Raw genomic sequence first — 22,692 nt, forward strand, 5'->3', positions numbered from 1 at the left:
CTGTTGGAGGCTCCTCTCCCCAAAGGGTGGGAGCAGTCAGCACCTTCCCTTACAGCAGGGTGCCTGCATGGTGCCCTGAACATTCCAGAGTTATCTATCCAGTCAGCCTGAGACTAGATGCAAGAGACACTTCCTCTTTGCCTGGCTTCGTCTCCCATCTTAGCCAGGTTCCCTGAGTGTCTTCCAAGTTCTTCCAAAGAAAACGTTCTCAGTAAATCACCACCCTGGAATCGCTGACTTGGCGTCTGCTTCTAGGAAGCCCTCCCTCTCTCCCTCTGTCTCTCTCCTTCTCTCATTCCAGTGACATTCTATGCTCAGTACTCCGGTGATACTTATCACATAATAGCTTACCAGCAGACATTTCTGTCTCTGCGTCATCTCCCTAAATTCATGGCCACTCCTTTGAAGGATAGGACTGTGTCCTAGACACCTCAGTGTCTCCTGTCACTTTGTATGGTGCTGGCACCTAGGAGGTGGATTAACGAAGACTGAATAAGCAAATAGTGCACTTCTTGGGCCACAAAATTGTCATGAATCCGGTGGCATCTGGAGTGAAGCCGAGTGAGGACTAATGAGGGGTGAAGGGAACGCAGTTTCTTTTTCCAGCGACTCTAATTTCCACTGCATCTGACGGGCAGAAGTGGACCAGCCCTCGGCAGACACGGTGCCAGTTCTCAAATCGCTTTCTGTCGAGAAGTTACACTGCAGGTGCACCAGACAGCTGCGTGTTGGAAAACTTTAGAAAATAATTATAAATGTTTATTTCCTTTACTCTAAAGATCTGCTTTAATTAAGCTGGAATATGCAAAACGATTTCTCTGTCAAAATGACTGCCTTCCTCGTTATTTCTCAACAGTGTCACTTGATAAGCATTTTAGTTAAAATGTGGTTTCCTATGAAATGAGGTGCTTTGGACAAATGGCTCTCAAGTCCCTTCTGGGGCCCACTGAGGGAGCCACTGTGATAGGACTGGACCTTGGGGAAAGGGAAGCAGCTGCATTTTGAGCTGCTTTTATATATTTTGGCCAGTCCTGGGGGAGAAGTCACAAGGGGGTCTTTGCCTTGTTTTAACTTGTCTTAAAGCAGCTTAGCACGTGGCTGCTGCTTTGTGACTAAAACAGAGGAAAGTAAGTGTCCAGTCACTTCCTGAGGTCTCCATGCAGACAGAACTCAGCAGAGAAGGGTCAGCAATGACTAACCCAGCCCGCACCCCCGGACGGTTTTCCTGGCCACAGAAATGGAGACCAAGGAAGGCAGGACCTGCACAAACAAAAAGCAGCACTGTACAACTCTCATCTATCTTCCCGGCATTCTAGCCTCTCACATGGTGGGCCAGCCCTCTGAATCACGCAAGTGAGCAAACATCAGCTCGATCCTCCCTCTTCTCTCCATTCCTCACTCCCCTCCTCTGTGTCACTCACAATGCTCAATGTCCCCTCTCTTCCTCACTACTCTCCCGTTTTATCTCTGTACAAAGAACCCACCGTGTGGAGTGGGAGTGAGCTGGGAGCATGTAGGTTTTAGAACTAAGTTCTCAGGGCGGAGCTTTCAACTCAGAGCAATATGCACCGCACTGCCTGATGTTTGGGGAAGTAAATTTCATTAAAAGCAGGTTCGCTCCAGCATGTGCTTGGTTTGTTCGTCACCTCTTTAGTGAAATGGCTCATAGGCACATTCACTGCAGGACTCGTGGAGTGGGAACGGTCAGCTGCTAAACTGTCACCTGCATACTGACCACATGCAGCCCCAGCAAGACACAGACCTCTGTTAAGAGGCACAACTGGTTAAGAGTGTCCCAACACCATTCTCTTGACATCTGGTGGCAGCGCCTAGAAAACCAGATTTGCTACTAACTCAGGAACACTGACTGGATTGTCCCAGGAGATCCATCTAATTACACAGACTCTCTAAGGAGCCTTTTCTTAGAATACTTTCTGGGAATTCTGGTTCTGACCTTGAGGGAGTCGCCAGCTAAGGGAAGAGAAAATGCGGCTGCACTCACAGACCATAAGGCCCACGAGGTCAGTTGAAAGGATGAACTTGGTAATCTTCTAGGGCAGTGGTTCTCAAACTTTTTGAAGTCAGGGCGCATTTAAAATCCTACAAATAATTGTAGGCACACTATATATAAATTTCTGAGAAATATGTTATAATAATTAAGTCAAATATTAAAGAAAAATATATAAATTCTAACCGTGCTTTTATGGTAATTAAATGAAATAAATGACAAAATTAAATTTATTCTGACTTTTTTTTTTTTAATAAATTTTTATTAATGGTAATGGGATGACATTAATAAATCAGGGTACATATATTCAAAGAAAACATGTCTAGGTTATTTTGTCATCAAATTATGTTGCAAACCCCTCGCCCAAAGTCAGATTGTCCTCCGTCACCCTCCATCTAGTTCTCTGTGCCCCTCCCCCTCCCCCTAACTCTCTCCCTCCCTCCCTCCCATGTCCTCCCTCCCCCCCCCACCCATGGTAACCACCACACTCTTGTCCATGTCTCTTAGTCTCATTTTTATGTTCCACCAATGTATGGAATCATGTAGTTCTTGTTTTTTTCTGATTTGCTTATTTCACTCCTTATAATGTTATCAAGATCCCACCATTTTGCTGTAAATGATCTGATGTCATCATTTCTTATGGCTGAGTAGTATTCCATAGTGTATATGTGCCACATCTTCTTTATCCAGTCTTCTATTGAAGGGCTTTTTGGTTGTTTCCATGTCTTGGCCACTGTGAACAGTGCTGCAATGAACATGAACATGGGGCTACATGTGTCTTCACATATCAATGTTTCTGAGGTTTTGGGGTATATACCCAGTAGAGGGATTGCTGGGTCATAAGGTAGTTCTCTTTGCAGTTTTTTGAAAAACCACCATACTTTCCTCCATAATGGTTGTACTACTTTACAGTCCCACCAACAGTGAATGAGGGTTCCTTTTTCTCCACAGTCTCTCCAACATTTGCTATTACCCGTCTTGTTGATAATAGCTAATCTAACAGGAGTGAGGTGGTATCTCATTGTAGTTTTGATTTGCATTTCTCTAATAACTAATGAAGCTGAGCATCTTTTCATATATCTGTTGGCCATTTGTATCTCTTCCTGGGAGAAGTGTCTGTTCATGTCCTCTTCCCATTTTTTAATTGGATTGTTTGTTTGTTTGTTGTTGAGTTTTATGAGTTCTTTGTAAATTTTGGATATTAGGCCCTTATCTGAGCTGTCGTTTGAAAATATCAGTTCCCATATAGTTGGCTGTCTGTTTATTTTGATATCAGTTTCTCTTGCTGAGCAAAAACTTTTAATTCTGATGTAGTCCCATTCATTTATCTTTGCCTTCACTTCTCTTGCCATTGGAGTCAAGTTCATAAAATGTTCTTTAAAACCCAGGTCCATGATTTTAGTACCTATGTCTTCTTCTATGTACTTTATTGTTTCAGGTCTTATATTTAGGTCTTTGATCCATTTTGAATTAATTTTAGTACACGGGGACAGGCTGTAGTCGAGTTTCATTCTTTTGCATGTGGCTTTCCAGTTTTCCCAACACCATTTGTTGAAGAGGCTTTCTTTTCTCCATTGTGTGTTGTTGGCCCCTTTATCAAAGATTATTTGACCATATATATGTGGTTTTATTTCTGGGCTTTCTATTCTGTTCCATTGGTCTGAGTGTCTATTTTTCTGCCAATACCATGCTGTTTTGATTATCGTGGCCCTATAATATAGTTTAAAGTCAGGTATTGTAATGCCCCCAGCTTCATTCTTTTTCCTTAGGATTGTTTTGGCTATTCGGGGTTTGTTATAGTTCCATATAAATCTGATGATTTTTTGTTCCATTTCTTTAAAAAATCTCATAGGGATTTTGATGGGAATTGCATTAAATTTGTATATTGCTTTGGGTAATATGGCCATTTTGATTATATTTATTCTTCCTATCCAAGAACAAGGAATATTTTTCCATCTCATTGTATCTTTTTCGATTTCCCTTAACAATGCTTTGTAATTTTAATTATATAGGTCCTTTACATTCTTTGTTATGTTTATTCCTAGGTATTTTATTTTTTTTGTTGCAATCGTGAAGGGGATTATTTTTTTGAGTTTGTTTTCTAATATTTCATTGTTGGCATATAGAAAGGCTATGGACTTTTGTATGTTAATTTTGTATCCTGCGACCTTACTGTATTGGTTTATTGTTTCTAATAATCTTTTTGTGGAGTCCTTCGGGTTTTCGATGTATAGGATCATATCATCAGCAAAAAGTGATAGCTTTACTTCTTCTTTTCCGATATGGATGCCTTTTATTTCTTTGTCTTGTCTGATTGCTCTGGCCAGAACTTCTAGCACCACGTTGAATAAGAGTGGAGAGAGTGGACAACCCTGTCTTGTTCCTGATTTAAGGTAGAAAGTCCTCAGTTTTATGCCGTTTAATAGGATGTTGGCTGATGGTTTATCATATATGGCCTTTATCATGTTGAGATATTTTCCTTCTATACCCATTTTGTTGAGAGTCTTAAACATAAAATTGTGTTGTATTTTATCAAAAGCCTTTTCTGCATCTATTGATAAGATCATGTGGTTTTTGTTCTTTGTTTTGTTGATATGGTGTATTACGTTAACCGTTTTGCGTATGTTGAACTATCCTTGAGATTCTGGGATGAATCCCACTTGATCATGATGTATTATTTTTTTAATATGTTGTTGTATTCGGTTTGCCAGTATTTTGTTTAGTATTTTAGCATCTGTATTCATTAGAGATATTGGTCTGTAGTTTTCTTTCTTTGTGCCATCCTTGCCAGGTTTTGGTATGAGGGTTATGTTGGCCTCATAAAATGTGTTTGGAAGTATTGCTTCTTCTTCAATTTTTTGGAAGACTTTGAGTAGAATAGGAACCAAGTCTTCTTTGAATGTTTGATAGAATTCACTAGTATAACCGTCTGGGCCTGGACTTTTATTTTTGGGGAGATTTTTAATAGTTTTTTCTATTTCCTCCCTGCTGATTGGTCTGTTTAGGCTTTCTGCTTCTTCATGACTCAGTCTAGGAAGGTTGTATTGATCTAGGAATTTATCCATTTCTTCTAGATTGTTGTATTTGGTGGCATATAATTTTTCATAGTATTCTACAATAATTCTTTGTATTTCTATGATGTCTGTGGTGATGTCTCCTCTTTCATTTTGGATTTTATTTATTTGAGTCCTGTGTCTTTTTTCCTTGGTGAGTCTTGCCAAGGGTTTGTCAATTTTGTTGATCTTTTCAAAGAACCAGCTCCTTGTTTTATTGATTTTTTCTATAGTTTTTCTGTTCTCTATTTCATTTATTTCTGCTCTGATTTTTATTATCTCCTTTCTTCGGCTGGTTTTGGGTTGTCTTTGTTCTTCTTTTTCTAGTTCCTTAAGGTGTGAAGTTAAGTGGTTTACTTCGGCTCTCTCTTGTTTGTTCATATAGGCCTGAAGTGATATGAACTTTCCTCTTATTACTGCTTTTGCTGCATCTCAGAGATTCTGATATGTCGTATTTTCATTTTCATTTGTCTGTATATATCTTTTGATTTCTGCACTTATTTCTTCTTTGACCCATTCATTTTTTAGAAGTATGTTGTTTAGTTTCCACATTTTTGTGGGTTTTTCCCCCTCTTTTTTGCAGTTGAATTCTAGTTTCAAGGCTTTATGATCAGAAAATATGCTTGGTACAATTTCAATTTTTCTAAATTTGCTGATATTGTCTTTGTGGCCCAACATATGGTCAATTCTTGAGAATGTTCCATGTACACTAGAGAAAAATGTATACTCTGTCGCTTTGGGATGAAGTGTCCTGTAGATGTCTATCATATCCAGGTGTTCTAGTATTTCGTTTAAGGCCACTATATCTTTATTGATTCTCTGTTTGGATGACCGATCTAGAGCCGTCAGCGGTGTATTGAGGTCTCCAAGTATGATTGTATTTTTGTTAGTTTTTGTTTTAAGGTCAATAAGTAGCTGTCTTATATATTTTGGTGCTCCTTGGTTTGGTGCATATATATTAAGGATTGTTATGTCTTCTTGATTCAACTTCCCCTTAATCATTATGAAATGACCATTTTTGTCTCTGAGTACTTTTTCTGTCTTGTAGTCAGCATTATTAGATATGAGTATTGCTACGCCTGCTTTTTTTTGGGTGTTGTTTGCTTGGAGTATTGTTTTCCAGCCTTTCACTTTGAATTTGGTTTTATCCTTGTTGCTTAGATGTGTTTCTTGTAGGCAGCATATAGTTGGATTTTCTTTTTTAATCCATTCTGCTACTCTGTGTCTTTTTATTGGTAAGTTTAATCCATTTACATTTAGTGTAATTATTGACACTTGTGGGTTCCCTACTGCCATTTTATAAATTGCTTTCTGTTAGTTTTGTATCTAGTTTGATTCTTCTCTTTTGTTTTTCTATCATTTGTTTTTGTTTGTTTGTGTTCCATACTTCTTTCCTCTGTTGCTACCTTTTTTAAGTCAAGTGTTTTTGTGGTGGTTTTTTTAAGGGTGGTTACCATTAAGTAATGAAAAGGGTACCTACCATATTCATTGTAGTACCCTATCTTATAAGTATTTCTGCACTTCATCATCCTTTGCTACTGTTAATCTCCATCCTCTCCCCCCTTTTTTTCCTTTGTTGTCACAGTTTAAGTTTGGTTTTATTGTGTTCTTGGTGGAGCTGTTACTTGTGGTGTTGTTTTCTTTTGTTCTTTGAATCTGGTTGGAAAACCCCCCTTAGTATTTCCTGGAGTGGGGGCTTTCTGTTGATAAATTCTCTCATCTTTTCTGTATTTGTGAATGTTTTTATATCTCCTTCATACTTGAAGGATAGCTTTGATGGGTATAGTATTCTTGGCTGAAAGTTCCTGTCTTTCAGGGCTTTAAATATTGGGGTCCACTCTCTTCTAGCTTGTAGAGTTTCTGCTGAGAAATCTGATGATAATCTAATAGGCCTTCCTTTATATGTTGTACTCTTCTTCTCCCTGGCTGCCTTGAGAATTTTTTCTTTGTCATTGGTTTGTGTCATCTTTATTATGATGTGCCTTGGAGTGGGTTTGTTGGGGTTAAGAAAACTTGGTGTTCTGTTTGCTTCTTGAATTTGAGGCTTTAGTTCCTTCCACAGGCTTGGGAAGTTCTCGTCTATTATTTGTTTGAGTATATTCTCCATTCCATTTTCTTTCTCTTCTCCCTCTGATATACCTATTATTCTTATGTTATTCTTTCTGATGGAGTCAGACAATTCCTGTAGAGCTTTCTCATTTTTTATTATTTTTGAGTCTCTTTCTTCTTCTCTCTGTTGTGCCTCAAGTTGTTTGTCTTCTATTTCACTAATCCTATCTTCAATCTGGGCTGTTCTGTTAGCTAAGCTTGTTACCTCGTTTTTCAGCTCGTGAATTGAGTTTTTCATTTCTGTTTGATTTGTTTTTATAGTTTCAATTTCCTTGGTAATATATTCTTTGTGTTCATTGAGTTGTTTTCTGATCTCCCTATATTGCCTTTCTGTGTTTTCTTGTATCTCTCTGAGTATTTTTAAGATTTCTATTTTAAATTCTCTGTCATTTAGCTCCAAGGCTTCCAATATGTTAAGTCTTTTTATTCTGACATTAAAAAACATTTTAATGTTACATTTTTTGTGTTATGCTTTTTAGAATTCATAAAAAAGAGGAGTTAAAAATTTAAAAAAACAGCAAAAAATGTTATCTTTTTATATATATAGATACATTCTTAGTAAGATTTGGTAAATTCAGCAGATCCCGGCGTGAATGTGTTAAGTTTTTTCATTCTTGTGTTTATGAGAAACATAAGCCTGATGTGTCCTAGTGATTTCTTCAATGTTTGGGCATATATTTGAAAGGCAAACTCTCATTTCCTCATCAATACATTGAAGAATTTCTCTCTTTTTACTCTTAATTGTGTTGAGTGCAGAAAACCCCCACCATACGTATCATCTTAACTTTACACCAAACAAAGGATAGAAAAAACTTGCCTCCAGTCTTTCTGGGGAACATGGGGGGGGGTGTAAACAATCCAGCACCACAGTTTAACAGCCTTTTGCAACCTAATCAGGCAAGAGAGGTAGGGGATTGGGCAGACTGTCAGCTTACAGCCAATTCCCCCCACATCTCTGTCCCCCAAAAATCTAAACTCCAAAAACCCTGTTGGTTTTTTGGTCCCAAATAGGCACATATTTTTCTGGAATACCACAAGGCACACCTGGAAATATTCTAGGGTGCACCGGTGTGCCCTGGCACACACTTTGAGAACCACTGTTCTAGGGTCTGCCTAAACACAGGCAATTGACATCACATTTTAAAGACACAAAGTTTGGGTTTATTATTGAAGCATTTTTTTTATTTTCCATTCTTGCAGAGAATATCATTTTTGTTGACAAGATTATTTTATTATTATTGTTGTTTTTGAGAAAGAGAAAGGGAGAGAAAAATAGAGACAGAAACATAGATCTGCTTCTGTATGTGCCCTGACCAGGGATCGAACCCACAACCTCGGTTTATTGGGGTGATGTTCTAACCAACCAAGCTATCTGGCCAGGGTAACAAGATCTCTTTGATTTCAGTCAAAACGAGCACTGTCCTGTGAAGAGTAGCTCGTGGAGCCTACGCTGCTTGGGGGACTCGTGAGCTCCTGCCCTCAGAGGTGCTCCTACGGCCAGAAAAGGGGAAAGGCTGCAGCCAGGAGAGAGGACGCAAAGGGGTCCTCAGGCAGCATCAGCGCTGGCCCCGCCTGTGTCCGGGAACCTGGGCTCAGAGAGTCAAAAAACTTCCCCATCGGTGACTGTAGCCTCAAAACTCCCTGCTCTTATTCTATAAACAACATTAAATAATAATAATAATAACTAGGGGTTGGGGTACACTGCGAGCTTATCAGAGGCCAGTTCTCATGGAGCTGATTGAATCTTTTCATCGGTCAGATGTGATGGCCACACACGGACAGAAGCCCCGTTCTCATGAAGCACACCGTGCTGGGTGTGCTGGGCCCAGGGAACAGCTGCACACCCCTAAAGAGAGGAGGCAGGAAATGATGCAGGGCCGCTACCCGTCTGTGTCCCCAACGGGGCTGTACAGATCAGCCTCCGGAAATGGAACGTGAGGATAGAGTGGGAGGCATCACCACCTGCAGCTTATCCCCCATCTGTCCTATGGCTCTTTAAAAAAAAAAAAAAAAAAGGAAAGCCTGCGGGTTGAATGAGAGAACTCAGTGCATTCTCACTGCTGTTGCTGACATGTCATGCCGCGCTCTGTCCTTGGGAGTAAGTGGAAGTTTCAAGAAGCAGAATATTTGTAGTTCAGACATTGCTGCTGATAAGTAGCCTCAGAGACAGGCCAGTGTCCTGGGGACCATTGCCACAGCTTAGCAAAGACCCCAAGTCTGTGCTGGGGCTGGGCAGGGAACTGAGCCCACCAGACAGCCCTGCAGTTCGTGAAGGAGACACGCTGGGCCTGGTGTTCTGCTTTCAGGCACGTAGTCAGTTAGCCTTGATCACCTCTCTGGCCCTCGAGGCCCAGGCTGCACTTTGCACAAGTGCCGCTGAGGTACAGAAGGCTGAGCGTGTGACACTCGCGCCTCTAACTCTTCAGGATCATAAACCTTGACTTCCACAGTCAGAGGTTTGCTCAGTGCAGGCAAAGCCTCGGTAAGGGAGTAAGTGGGAAAAGCAAATGTCTATGAGCAGGAATCATGGCCAGGTCCCAGGTGACCTCAAGATGGGTGTTTGGGGACCCTGGTCCAGTTCATCACTGAGTTACCAGTGGCTCTAAGGGACAGCGGGCTCTATGTAGGCTGGTGAAGCAAGTGCATGACCTGTGGGGTCTCAGGATTGCATAGGAATGTCACCTGCAGCCCTGTGTGGTCTCAGAGGCAAACGCCAAGTGGGATGAGCCGTGGGTGGGGACCAGGTGAGACCTGTGTGGACAGACTCTGCACCTGTCTTAGCCTCCATCCCCATCCTGTGCACAACACGTTCCATCAGCAAATCTTTCAATGAAGATGCAAATCTCAGCCCGCCAGACCATGGGGAAGTGGCAGGGTAATCAGGGCCAGGCTGGAGGGCTTTGCACTACTTAGGATTGTAGCCCGAAATCCGGCAGCCCGCCAGCTTCCTCTCCCTCTAAATCAGGGGTGGCAGTTGCCCAGTGTCACTTGTTTGGTGGCAGGTCACTACGCTGTCTCCTCCACACCTCTTCTTCCCCAGGACCCTGCTATACAAACGTGTCCATCAGAGAGAGACACCTTTGTGTGTCCCTGCTGATCCTGGTTTGAGAAATCAGTTGAATTCTGTAAACTCTCACTGGTGGTGCCATCCTGAAACTAGGCGGGCACAGGGCCACTACAGCACCCACTGTGGCTTAGCGAAGTCCCACCACACAGGAGCTGCATGCTGCCCATGGCCTGTGCTGCCCACCATCTATCACAGTGAACGTGGAGGCTCACTGCTTAGAGAACCTCAAGACCTAGGGCAGCAGGCCCCCTGGAGGGACGAGGTGGGTAGGGGAGAAAAGCAGAGTCACCCCCAGGGGGCAGGCAGCACTGGTGTTCTGACTGACACCTTCTCTGCCCCTAGGCCTGGATGTCAGGCAAGCACAGGTCATCGTCCTGTCCTCGGGGACCAAGTGCATCAGCGGCGAGTACATCAATGACCAGGGGCTGGTGGTCAACGACTGCCACGCGGAGATCGTGGCCCGGAGAGCACTGCTCCACTTCCTGTATGCGCAGCTGGAGCTGCACCTCAGGTGAGCGGCCGGTCCCAGGATGTGTGCTCTGGATGCAAGCTCGGGGCTGGTGACTTACAGCCAGCTCTGGTGTTACTCCCTGTATCCGGGCAGACTCCCTGAACATAGTGGACAGGCTGCACCTACCGCACGTTTTACCTGGGTAGGTGGCATCTTTTAAGCACCAGAGATGTTGCCGTACAGGCCAATGAAACACTGAAATTGCAGACACTTCCCCCATGAGTCTCAGACCTCCCTCCTGCTTGTTCATGAGTGACTCTGACTGCAGCAGACAATCTGCAGGGTGCACGTGCCCCCATACACATGCCCACACATATGAGCATGCCTTGTCACACACCCATTCCATTTGATGACATTTTCCATTAAAGCATTCGGAGTGTCTTTGTTCAGGCTGCTGTAATGGATCATCACAGTTTGGAGGCCTCATCACTGATTGCTCAGTCTGGAGGCTGAAAGTCCAGGGTCACGGTGACAGCAAATTCTGTGTCTGTTGAGGACCCTCTGCCCGGTTTATGGATGGTGTCTTCGTGATGTGTCCTAACATGGAAGAGTGAGGGAGCTCTCTGGGGTCTCTTTTATAAGGACACTAATCCCATTGTGACTAAGGCCTCTACCATCATTACTTAATCCCCTCCCCGAGGCCCCATCTCCTAGTGTCAGCAAATGAATGGGGGGGGGGGGTACAAACTTTCTGTGCATAGCAAGAGGTTCTTCTTTCTGGCGACAGCAGCACAGTGCTGTACAGGCACAGGCAGCTGGCGCAATGCTCTCTTCATGAGTGTGCGCAGAGTCAAGGGCACCATGCAGAAAGAGGGTGGGGCCACGGCAACATCTGCTGCCGATGCTGTCAACTGTCATTCAGGGTGACTTGCCTATTTACCACTCATACTCATAACGCCACAGACGAGGTGACCGTGGGAACTGCAGGTCTAGCTAGTGGGGTGCAGAGATGTCCCCAAAGGGACAGCTCCTCCAGCTCTACTTAAGCTGCCCCTTTCTCTTGGGTTTAATTCAGGGGTCCCCAAACTTTTTACACCAGGGCCAGTTTACTGTTCCTCAGACCGTTGGAAGGCCGGACTATAAAAAAACTATGAACAAATCCCTATGCACATTGCACATATCTTATTTTAAAGTAAAAAAAAAAAAAAAAAAAAAAAAAAAAAAAAAAAAAAAAAAAACGGGAACAAATACAATATTTAAAATAAAGAACAAGTAAATTCAAATCAACAAACTGGTCCTGTCCGGTTGGTTCAGTGGTAGAGCGTTGCCCTGGTGTGCATGAGTCCCGGGTTCGATTCCCGGCCAGGGCACACAGGAGAAGCACCCATCTGCTTCTCCACCCCTCCCCCTCTCCTTTCTCTCGGTCTCTCTCTTCCCCTTCTGCAGCCAAAGCTCCATTGGAGCAAAGTTGGCCCAGGTGCTGAGGATGGCTCTGTGGCCTCTGCCTCAGGCACTAGAATGGCTCCGGCCGTAATGGAGCAATGCTCCAGATGGGCAGAGCATCGCCCCCTGGTGGGCATGCCGGATGGATCCCGGTCAGGCACATGCGGGAGTCTGTCTGACTGCCTCCCCATTTCCAACTTCAGAAAAATACAAAAAAAAAAAAAAAAACTAACCAGTATTTCAATGGGAACTATGCTCCTCTCACTGACCACCAATGAAAGAGGTGCCCCTTCCAGAAGTGCGGAGGGGGCTGGATAAATGGCCTCAGGGGGCCACATGTAACCTATGGGCTGTAGTTTGGGGACCCCTGGTTTAAGTGAAGGGTAATCCTCTTTTCACCACCAGCCTCCAGTAGCTAATCCCAGAACTAGCTTTGCAGTTTAAAAAGAAAGAAAATCTCACAGAAAAGTCTGTCTCTGGGAGATGGCGCTGCCTCTCCTTGAAACGCAGAGTGGCAGCAAGGGGGCGAGAGCAGGAAAGGGGCTTCACTGCCTGGAGCAGCTCCCTGCTCCCTAGTCCCAGCTCAGACCGTGCCGACGGGCGCCTATGACATTGACATCCCACTCCATTTTGACAAAGTTGAGCCCACCTCAAAGGGGACCCACTTCAAAGTGCAGCCCAGTCCTTCCACCAGGCTTAGTGCCTGCGACCCACGGAAAAGCTTGGGGCTGCTGGGCACCTCCCTCTGCCCTGTCCGTGTTTTATTGTGACCGTTTCTCAGCCAAGGGCACTTCTTACAGAGTGCAGATTCCTTCTGCAGGACAGGCAGCCCCCCTCAGATGCCGGGCCATGAGGCGGCTGCCTTAGTTTCCCTTCCCCAGGCCTCACCCCATCCCAGGCCAAGGGACTCAGTGCCACCAGACAAGCCCCAGCCAACTTCCCACCTCCCAGCAAGCAGCTCCAAGTGCATCTGAAACACAAGCTAGTCTCCCTCCAGCCCTCTCCTGACCCCACAGTCCACTGTGTCCCACTTCCAAGGCCTTGTCCCTGGGCACCATGACTGCGGTGGCCTGTGATGGGCTTTAGATGCTGTTTCTTGCCTGCTCCTCCTCAGAACGTCTTCAGAGGGGTGCTCTAAAAGCAAGGGGCCACCCACACCCCAAGAAATGTGCACCCAAGTTGGGATGTTCCATGTCCCTGGGCAACCCGCTGGGGCCACCAGGATGAAGCAGGCCGTGGCATCTCTCGGCAACAGTACAGAGGAGCAGAACTGAGGGTAGACACGAGCACCTGCTGCGTCCAGATGCAGCTCTGTGCCGAGCCATTTGGTCACAGTCACTTCATGGCTGTGTCTTTGCCAGAAACGCTTCTTCCTTGCCTCTCCCGGCTGCTCTACATCCTTTACAGCAGCATTCCTCCCACCCGCTGACATGGGGTGTCGAGGGTCTGGCGGAGTGGCCTGTGTGCCGCGGCATGTGCAGCAGCCTCATGGGGGTAGGAACACCCGGAGGCACGCGTGGCCAGCCCACAGGGAAGTGAAGCCTGACCCCTGAGCCGTGAGCTCCAGCCCTGCCAACGGGGTGGCCAGAGTTGAACATGGGGGACAGAGCTGCAAATCTCTCCAAACATGAGGAAGACTTTCCTCTAAATCTCCGCATCCTTGATCAAAAACATTTCCAAATACCCCTAACTTGTCTGTGTCACTGAAGGCACAGGGCCAACACTGACCCCGGGCTGACTGTGTGTTGGCACCATGTCTCTGACTGGGAGGGGCTCGGCCCCACCTGCCTGAGGGGACAAGCCATGGCAGAGGAAAGCCAGCAAACACAGCCAGCCGCACACAGCCACCCAGCCAGTCAGGCTCTGTGCTTGCTCCGAGGTGGGGGGGGCACTTTGGGAGACTGAGGGGGGTCTGGCAGCGGAAGGAGCAGAGGCAAGGAAGCAGAAAGGCTGGTGGGATGCCTCTAGGGTTTCCTGGGGAGAAAATGTCTGTTCTGCTGCTTGTGTGATCTCAGAACCCAGCACAACAGAATCCATCACCAATGGGGCAGAACGTGTGAAAACAGCCAGAGCGGCAGAAAGCAGAGTGCCCGTGCCTCGTGAGAGGGAGGTCTGGGAGGGGAGCAGCCACAGTGGCTCGGCGCCTGCTGGGTTCTCAGCACCCGGAGGAGATGGGAGTGTGAGGCTGTGGGAGAAGTCTAAGGGCCGGGGGCATGCTCCGCAGAGCCTGGAGGGCCGCTCAGTGTGCCGGAGCCTCCCTGGTCGTGGCTGGTCCATGCACTGGGCTCCCCACTGGGCGGGCAGGCAGGCTCTGCCTCCTTCCAGAGTTCCTTCACTCCTCCAGAGTGTAATACATCGTCTGATGAGATTAATCCTGTTCACCCAGAAACACGGTGCCCGTGGAGGCTGTGGAGACCCACAGTGACCGTGAGGCAGCGCCTTCAGGAGTACCTGTGAGTCCACAGGGTTACACTTTTATAAACGCTGAGACACAGACTTCAGGAAAGATCAGCCCGAATGTGAATGTTGTGGGTGACAGGAACGGATTTCTGCTGTGCGTATGCCTTCACATGGCTACACTTATTCTAGAGATTTCCATGCAAGGGTAAAGAGGAAAAAACTGGGTGAGAACAACAGAAAAGGGCAAAAGCGCCTGCCAATCAGAACATGTCTGACAGGCTCGCAGTAGTGACCGCAGCCTCTTTCTGCCCCCAGCACGCGGCGAGAGGACTCCGAACGCTCCATATTCGTGCGGCTCAAGGACGGACGCTACAGGCTGAGGGACAACACCCTGTTCCACCTGTATGTGAGCACATCCCCCTGCGGAGACGCACGTCTCAACTCACCCTACGAGAGCACCGCCGACCGTAAGAGATGGCGTTCTTACCTTTGTAACAGCCCCTGCTTTCCCGGTCTGGGACTCAGTCCCAGGCTCTCTGTGTAGATCCCACGTGTGTGGAGTGGCCAGGCCCTGAGGCGCTGGGCACAGACAGCGTCTGCTGTTCTGTGTAGTCATCCCTCTTGAATACCAGTCTGAGAGCCCCGGGCATGGGAGCAGAGTGACATGAAATCTAATATTAGCTATTTTATTGCCCGGGTCCCCACTCATCTCAGTAGGTCAGAAACCCGTCCCGGGGCCGGGAGACAGAATGGAGGAGGATAAGGACCAGAATTACAAAGAGTGGAAGCACATTTGCGTGTCTTCTTTGCATCTTTGGGAGAATAAACCTCAGTTTTTAAACAAAGCTTGATGCCAGGCAAAGAAAGCTTGCCAGGGTAGCTGGCTTCACCCACAGAGTTCTGTGCTGAATCTCTTCACAATCCCTGCCCTCTGGGAGCTTATCAGAGTAGGTCTGCACAGTGCCATTCACCAGCAGCAGCGTAAGAGGGAGCGCTGTGTGTTCCAGAGCGGAGGACACAGTGGGGTCTCCTTTATGTGGGCCCAATGGTCAGTGTCTCCATGTGAAAAAAAGTGTGCAGCTAGGAAAGTCTACTACTGATGCTATGTGTGTACACATTACACATACTTGTGCATATATACCACACACATGCACAGGCACACAAACGCTCCCAGGAACTGCACAAAGCAACTCTCCTGATGTGGGCCATGCCATTGAATGTATGTGTATGAGGATGTATGTAATGATTGGTGAAGGCACCCCAGGCTCAATCTTCTGCTCAGAGGAAACTATGGTAGAAACACACAGATGATCCAGTTACTAAAGGTACACTTTTGGCCTTTGACTCCCCCCACAGAAGTCTACATTTGTGTTCTAATAACTAAGGAAGGAAAGATGGGCACTTGTTGGGTGCCACCTGTGTCCCAGGCTTATAAGGAGCCCTTTCCTCAAAGATAAAGACAGTGCAGGGAAATGGCATTTAGTCTTACATGGTCTTCATTTTATTTTATTTCATTTCATTTCATTTTATTTTTTAGTCTGACATGCATTTAACTTATTTCTCTAGCACTCAGATGGGATGCTGGTTCAGAAAAAAATGCATTCTGCTTTTTACCAATTTTCCTCCAAGCCCACCACCTTTCCCTTTGGAGAGGGCTGGACGAAATCCTCGATAATGAGATTTCAAGTGTCGTTTTCATTACTGTCTCAGTCAGCTCGGGCTACTAGAGCAGAATTCCACAGACTGGGGCTTATAGACAGCAGACATTCACCTCACAGCTCTGGAAGCTGGAAGTCTGTGGTCATGGCACCAGCAGGCTCAGCGCCTGGTGAGGACACTCTTCTTGATTCATAGATGGTGTCTCCTCGCTGTGTCATCACATAGAAGAAGGGGTGAGAAGGTTCTCTGGGCCTCTTTGTTTTTTAATTTATTGGTTGATTGAGAAAGAGAGAGAGAGAGAGATTTTGCTGTTCCACTTATTTATGCATGCATTGGTTGTTTCTTATATGTGCCCTGACCTGGGATCGAATCTGCAACCTTGGCACTGGGGACTATGCTCCAGCCAACTGACCTGCCTGGTCAGGGGCTCTATGGGGTCTCTCTATAAGGGTGCTAATCCCATTAGGGAGTCTTGTCTTTATGACCTCATCTGATCCAAATTACCTCCCAAGACCCCACCTCTTAATATCATCTCCCTGGCAGTTAGGGTTTTGACATAAGAATTTGGGGGACACAAACATTTGATCCATACAACATCTCATGGAAAGTAAATGGAAAACTAAGTCTAATTGAGTCAAGAAAGTGGAATCCACTAAGTATCAAGGACCTCTCAAGGCCCTGGCCCAGGGGTGAGGGGCCGGGTGGGCCTGGGCTGAGCAGTGGGCACAGCCTGGCCTCTAAGGGAAGGCTATGCTGGCTGCACCTGATGGATCACACGGGGCGTCCCTTCACTACCACGCCACCTCGGAAAGAGAGAGAGGAAAAAAAACAACATGGAGTCGTTCATTTTTCTTGAGAGGTTCACCAGCCTGGGTCTACATGATCCCAACCCCCTACATAAAACTGTGAGATGTGGTCCATTTAGCTACTGGAATTGTTTTTTCATTTTCACTCCAAAGGCTTGGCATCATGAAGACTCTGGTTCTGGGGGAAAGTCCTGCAGACGTGCGGGGCCAGCCCTAATTCATCCAGCTTCCTGTCAGCAGGAGCCCCAGCCATGCCTGAGCCCTGCCGGTCTCTGCACAGGGACAGTTCTAGCTCATTGGGCTCCCGCCTGCACACATTGGGCACCCACTGTGGCCTCCCCAGCCTTTGACTCCAACTTGCAAAGGCAACACATATTTTACAGATGCACCCTGGGGTCCACTTTCAGGCACAGATGTCTTTTATTTCATGGTGCTTTTAGGAAGTGGCAGGTGCTGGTAGGAAAAAATAAAATAAAGCCATTTCCTCACATTTAGGCTGCAGATATGCCAGGCAAAAATGAGGTGCTGCACCGAGTTATTGAGGCTGGCATTCTTCCAGGGCGTCCTAGCGGGGATGCTGAGGAGGGGCACCCGGCTAGTTTGTACCACAGACCGTCGGCCAAGAGCCCCATGTCACCTTCCCTTCCCCGCTCAGGAAGGCCAGGAAACACAGATTCCTGTTTGGAAGGGCTTCCCAGGGTCAATTTCCCCACAAGACCCAGGAATAACTTTGACTTTAGAGAAAATCCACTGAAATGGATGGAGGGGGTTCTGCGTGTGGCTCACTTAGGTGTTTCTTTCTGCTACTCTCAAGAGGGCTGAATGTCCAGGAGAGGGGATGCGGGTGACCAGGAAGGGTCACGCCCTGCCTGCTGGGCCATTCCCCAAGGTAACGTGTCTGCCTCCTACAAGTTAGCCCTGTAGAAACCCGGCCTCAGTGCCCACCCACTCTGGCCCAGGCCTCTAAATGGAGCCCAAGGCGCATGCTGAAGCTTATGGCCCAGTTGTCATGTCCACACACATGCAGAGCATAGATGTGCTCCTCCCCTTCCCTGAAGTCATCATTGATTCCGACAAGCTTGTCACAACCCGGGAGAAGCTCCAGCACTAGAGACTCCCAACTCCTGGCCATTCTGGGGGCCACCTTCTCTCCTCACACCAGCACATTGCCTTCTGTGGTCCCATTCTTGACCCTTTTTATCCTCACACCCTCGATCGGTCTGCCAGGAGCTGTTGTACATCTCTCCATGGCTGCATGCCAGCCCTGTCACCTGCAGCTATGCCTGGACTCTTCCCCCCCTTCCTACACACACACGTGCGTAAGCCCATGTGCACGCACACACCCATTCAACAGGCATTTAAGGCACTAGGATTGCGTCTGAGATGCTCAGATTGCCCCCTTCCTTCAAAGAGTGAGGGAACACACAGCGAGCATGGAAGGAAACTCTGCCGGTTAGGTCTGAACAACCGTCGAAGCCAGTAACGCACCCCAGACATCTGGCAGAGAACTGAGTCTGACAGATATTTGAGCACAGACACCTGACTCCCACCAGCTACCGAGCAATGGCGCCCTCCGCAGGGGCTTCCCTGGCCTCAGCTGTGCCCCCAGCACGAAGGGCTGCACGGCCCAGGGGCCAAGGCAGGCTCCGTATCCACCGGCAGCACAGAGCCCTGCTGTGGGACTTGGGCCAACTCCCTCAGATGCCTATGGCTTGAGAAATTCTACATTCCCAACTCTTATTTTTTCTCAAAAAAAAAAAAATTATACTCTGTAAACAGAGTATAAATTCTCCCTCCCTGAGCCTTTAAAAAGGGAATCAGTGCTTGCTGGTCTGAGCTGTCTGGGAAGTGTGTGGCCTGGGAGCAGCTGTGGGTTGTCCCATCCCTGGTGTATGTCAGGGCCACCCAGAAAGTTTCTAAAAATACAGTTTCCTGCCACCTGCGTTTTTCCCAAGATTTTGGTATATTTGTGAGATAGGGTCCCAAGATATGTACTGGCAAAATTTCTAATGAGAATCGGCCATGTTTTGAGCCATCAGATTCGAAAACTCTAACCTGTCTTCCCTCCCAATTGGGCGTGTATCTCCTGCCGGTGTGGTGGGAGGTCTGTGCGCACAGGAGGGTCTGCCGGGGTCTCTGCAAGGGCCGGGCAGACATGGCGAGCAGGCAACACTTTCTCCGGGGACAAAGCAGCTCCAGCCATCAGCTCTGCCTACAGAGGTCTTGATCCGCCGCTCACAGAGACTAGGTGAAGGAGGACAGACCCTATGAGAATGGTCCTGTCTCCTGAGTGGCTCTGGGAGACCTGGATAAGATCCAAGGCAGTTCTGATAAGAACCTCAATTGACCAGAGTAATGCAAACCTCAAAGGCACCTCCCTGTGGCTAAGCTATTGTAGGATAACTATTGTCCTCCCACTAACTCACCAATATTCTTAATGCATGTTCTTAAGTAGCTTGGTATATTCAGTTCTTACTGCCATTTTCCAAGAATTTAACAGCTTAGTGACATCCCACAAGATGCCATGAGAAAAAGCACAGTTATGTCATATCTTACAAGCATGTGCTAAATGCCTAGCATGTCCTATTCCATTTTTTGTTCATTAGGGCCGTTCAAGAGATAAGCCCAAACTCCCGCAGGCAGTCAGGGAACCTAAAATGGACTTCCGAAAGTCCCTGTTTTCAGATTTGCCTATTGAGTTCCGAAAGCATGCAATATATGTTTGTGCATCGTAGGATCGATGCACTTACCTGGCCTCAAAATTCACCATCATCACTATCACTGTCTTCATCAAGTAAGACAAAGATGCCCGCATGACCACATAACAAATACTGTGGATGTTATTAAAATAAACAGTAGGTCACTTCACAGGTATACTTTCTGGGATATGCTTTTTGAAAATTAAAATTTGGTGTTTAAAAACCATATCTTGCTTTCCTAAACTTGTTTTCCCATTTCTGGCTCTCTTTCTTTCCCCCACTGCCTTACAGCAACTGTGTGTCACTTTTCAGCTAGCTCTTAGCTCTTAGGCAGACTTCTTCAACTGCCATCTATCTCCACCTTTTTCTGATTCTCTCCTAAAAGTAAAATATTTACATAATAATTTTCAGAAGCGTATCACCACCCTCACCTTGTTGTGACATCAGTCTACAGAAGTAAGGGTTGAGATTAATGAATATCATAATGAAGAGTCCGGTGACTCGGACAATTAAAATTAGATTAGAACATACTCATGGATTTGGGAGTGTGTCTGTGTACACAGAAAGCAGGATTTTCATGATTTTCACCTCCACTGTAGAGCACACCATAAACCCACTACAGGTTATTTAAGTTGCATTCCCTGCAGTTTCTCGTTCACTTTGCATTTTGTTCTGCTTGAAGTGGCATCTTCAACTCCCTCCTGCTTCTCACAATTAGGCTTGAAAGAGCCAGAGGAAATGGGCTATACAAGATCTTCAAGATTCAGCACCCCTAGGACTGATCATGCTCATCAGGGAGCTACTAAAGAAGGCAGCCTGAAATTTAACACTTTCAAAAATAAACACCTGAGCTTCTCCTGCACCTGACTCTTCAGGAAAAATTAATCTACCAGAAAACTTTGGGTTAGCCCTTAGAACCAGTTGTTAATTCAAACCAGGCCTCCCTGTTGTCAGGGCATTACCAGCTATAGGGTCTACTACATGGGAAGTTAGTTGTGCAGAAGCAATGGGTAAGCATTGAGAATAGCCTTCCAGTATAATAAGCAACTTTCAAGGTCTGGAAAATTGCACTGTAGTGGAAACATTGAGAAAGTGAAACAGATACTATAGTCACCAGAAAGAGAGGGACAGCAAATATCATATTCCTTGAGAAAATCTCCTCACATAGAAGAGTCAAGGCACTAGTAGGTGGTGAACTGTGGAGACTATTAGGTATGCTGGCCCTCTTCTCTCCCACTGCTGCTAGCCACAGGAGGTTGATGTGATGAAGTCCCCTCCTGGTCAGAGCAAAAAGTTAGGTCAAACCAAAGATTGTCTCAGTGTTTTAGAGTGATATGAACTCTTTTGTGTTCATTTATCATCAAAACCATCATATCATTATCACCATCAGCAGCATTGTCATCATCATCACCATCATCATCATCGCCTCAGCATCATCACCACCACCATTACCATCATTACCACCATCATCCTCATCACCATCATCTTCACCATCTCCATCATCATTGCCATTACCCGTCAACATTATTGCTATCGTCAGCATTGTCACCATCACCATCATTGTCATTGTCATGATCTATAGTATTAATTAAAGCTACAAAACAGAGATTTGTGCTCCACTAGGAAGAGGGCTGGGTGTTCCTTGGCTGTGCCCACCCAGACTCAGTCTCCCACCTTAGTTCCTTCCTCTGTGGATGACTCACAGCCCACTCCACATCGGATCTCATCCAGTACTCAGTTGGTACCAAATCAAAAAGCAATCTGAACCCTTTTAAAAGTTACTTTTTCTGAGGAGTATAACAATCTTTTTCCCCAAAAGGTGACTTTTAGGTAGTATGGATTTGTAATTAAAAAAAAACCTTTAGTTCTTAGAAAAATTAAGAAAACATTAGTGGAAGTTACTTTGAGATCTGTAAGAAAAGGTACCCATATAAACTTACATGTTATTTATTATTTGATGCCTCAGTAACATAAATGAGAAAGAAACGCCATCTGAACAACTTCTAAAACAAACATTAAAGCTCTTTAAAGAAAGAATCTAGTTATCTATTCATGTCATCATATGTAAGTAAATGTCAAAATCACTGTACAATCTTATATATAATATGAGCACAAAGCAGTTAACCTCCATATTACAACATCATCCAGACCTAATGTACAGAGCTTTTTTAAAGAAAGAAAAAATAAATATAATCTTTTCTTACTCATGCTAGTTCTCCAAATAACTAGGGAGGGTGCAGTGTGGTTGGTGTGTGTGTGTGTGTGTGTGTGTGTGTGTGTGTGTGTAGGGTTCTGGAAAGGAAAGGGGGAGGGTGCAGTGTGGTGTGTGTGTGTGTGTGTGTGTGTAGGGCTCTGGAAAGGAAAGGGGGAGGGTGCAGTGTGGTGTGTGTGTATGTGTGTGTGTGTGTAGGGCTCTGGAAAGGAAAGGGGGAGGGTGCAGTGTGGTGTGTGTGTGTGTGTGTGTGTGTAGGGCTCTGGAAAGGAAAGGGGGAGGGTGCAGTGTGGTGTGTGTGTGTGTGTGTGTGTAGGGCTCTGGAAAGGAAAGGGGGAGGGTGCAGTGTGGTGTGTGTGTGTGTGTGTGTGTGTGTGTGTAGGGCTCTGGAAAGGAAAGGAGAAGGGACGCAGAACTCGTGAGTTAGGGGCCCACAGAGACCCATCCGCAGGCTTCATCAAGCCATTTCTGGGCACAGCAGCGCCTGCCTTGCACAGCCATTCAGTAACTGGCGCTATGCTGACACTCATGCGTCCCATCTCATTTCATTTCCACAGCCTAGGAGGTAGGTACCATTATTACTTCAATTTTAATATGAAATAACTGTGTCACCGTGGTTTTAAGCAACATTCCCAATATCGCACAGCTAGGAAGCAAGAGAGCTGGGATTAAAATCCAGACTAAAGTGGGCAGACCACAGCCCTCAGGCCAAATCCCACCAACCCCTTCTTTCATATGGCCCGTGAACTAAGTGTGTTTTTACATTTTTAGATGGCTGTGTGACA

The 22,692-nt window shown here is 46.1% G+C and overlaps 1 protein-coding gene across 3 annotated transcripts in view; it reads left to right on the forward strand.

Annotated features, from left to right (window-relative positions):
• ADARB2 (adenosine deaminase RNA specific B2 (inactive)) overlaps positions 1 to 22,692 on the forward strand; it is a 468,569-nt gene that overhangs the window by 406,112 nt on the left and 39,765 nt on the right. For all 3 annotated transcript variants that reach the window (XR_010725610.1, XM_066232435.1, XM_066232436.1), the window contains 2 exons: positions 10,580 to 10,748; positions 14,847 to 14,998. Coding sequence is in view for 2 of the 3 variants with exons in the window: in XM_066232435.1 (XP_066088532.1) it covers positions 10,580 to 10,748; positions 14,847 to 14,998 (321 nt within the window). In the remaining variant the exon portion in view is untranslated. The remainder of the gene's footprint in view (positions 1 to 10,579; positions 10,749 to 14,846; positions 14,999 to 22,692) is intronic.

The sequence above is a fragment of the Saccopteryx bilineata genome, chromosome 5 (genome assembly GCF_036850765.1).
Source record: "Saccopteryx bilineata isolate mSacBil1 chromosome 5, mSacBil1_pri_phased_curated, whole genome shotgun sequence".
Taxonomy (NCBI): domain Eukaryota; kingdom Metazoa; phylum Chordata; class Mammalia; order Chiroptera; family Emballonuridae; genus Saccopteryx; species Saccopteryx bilineata.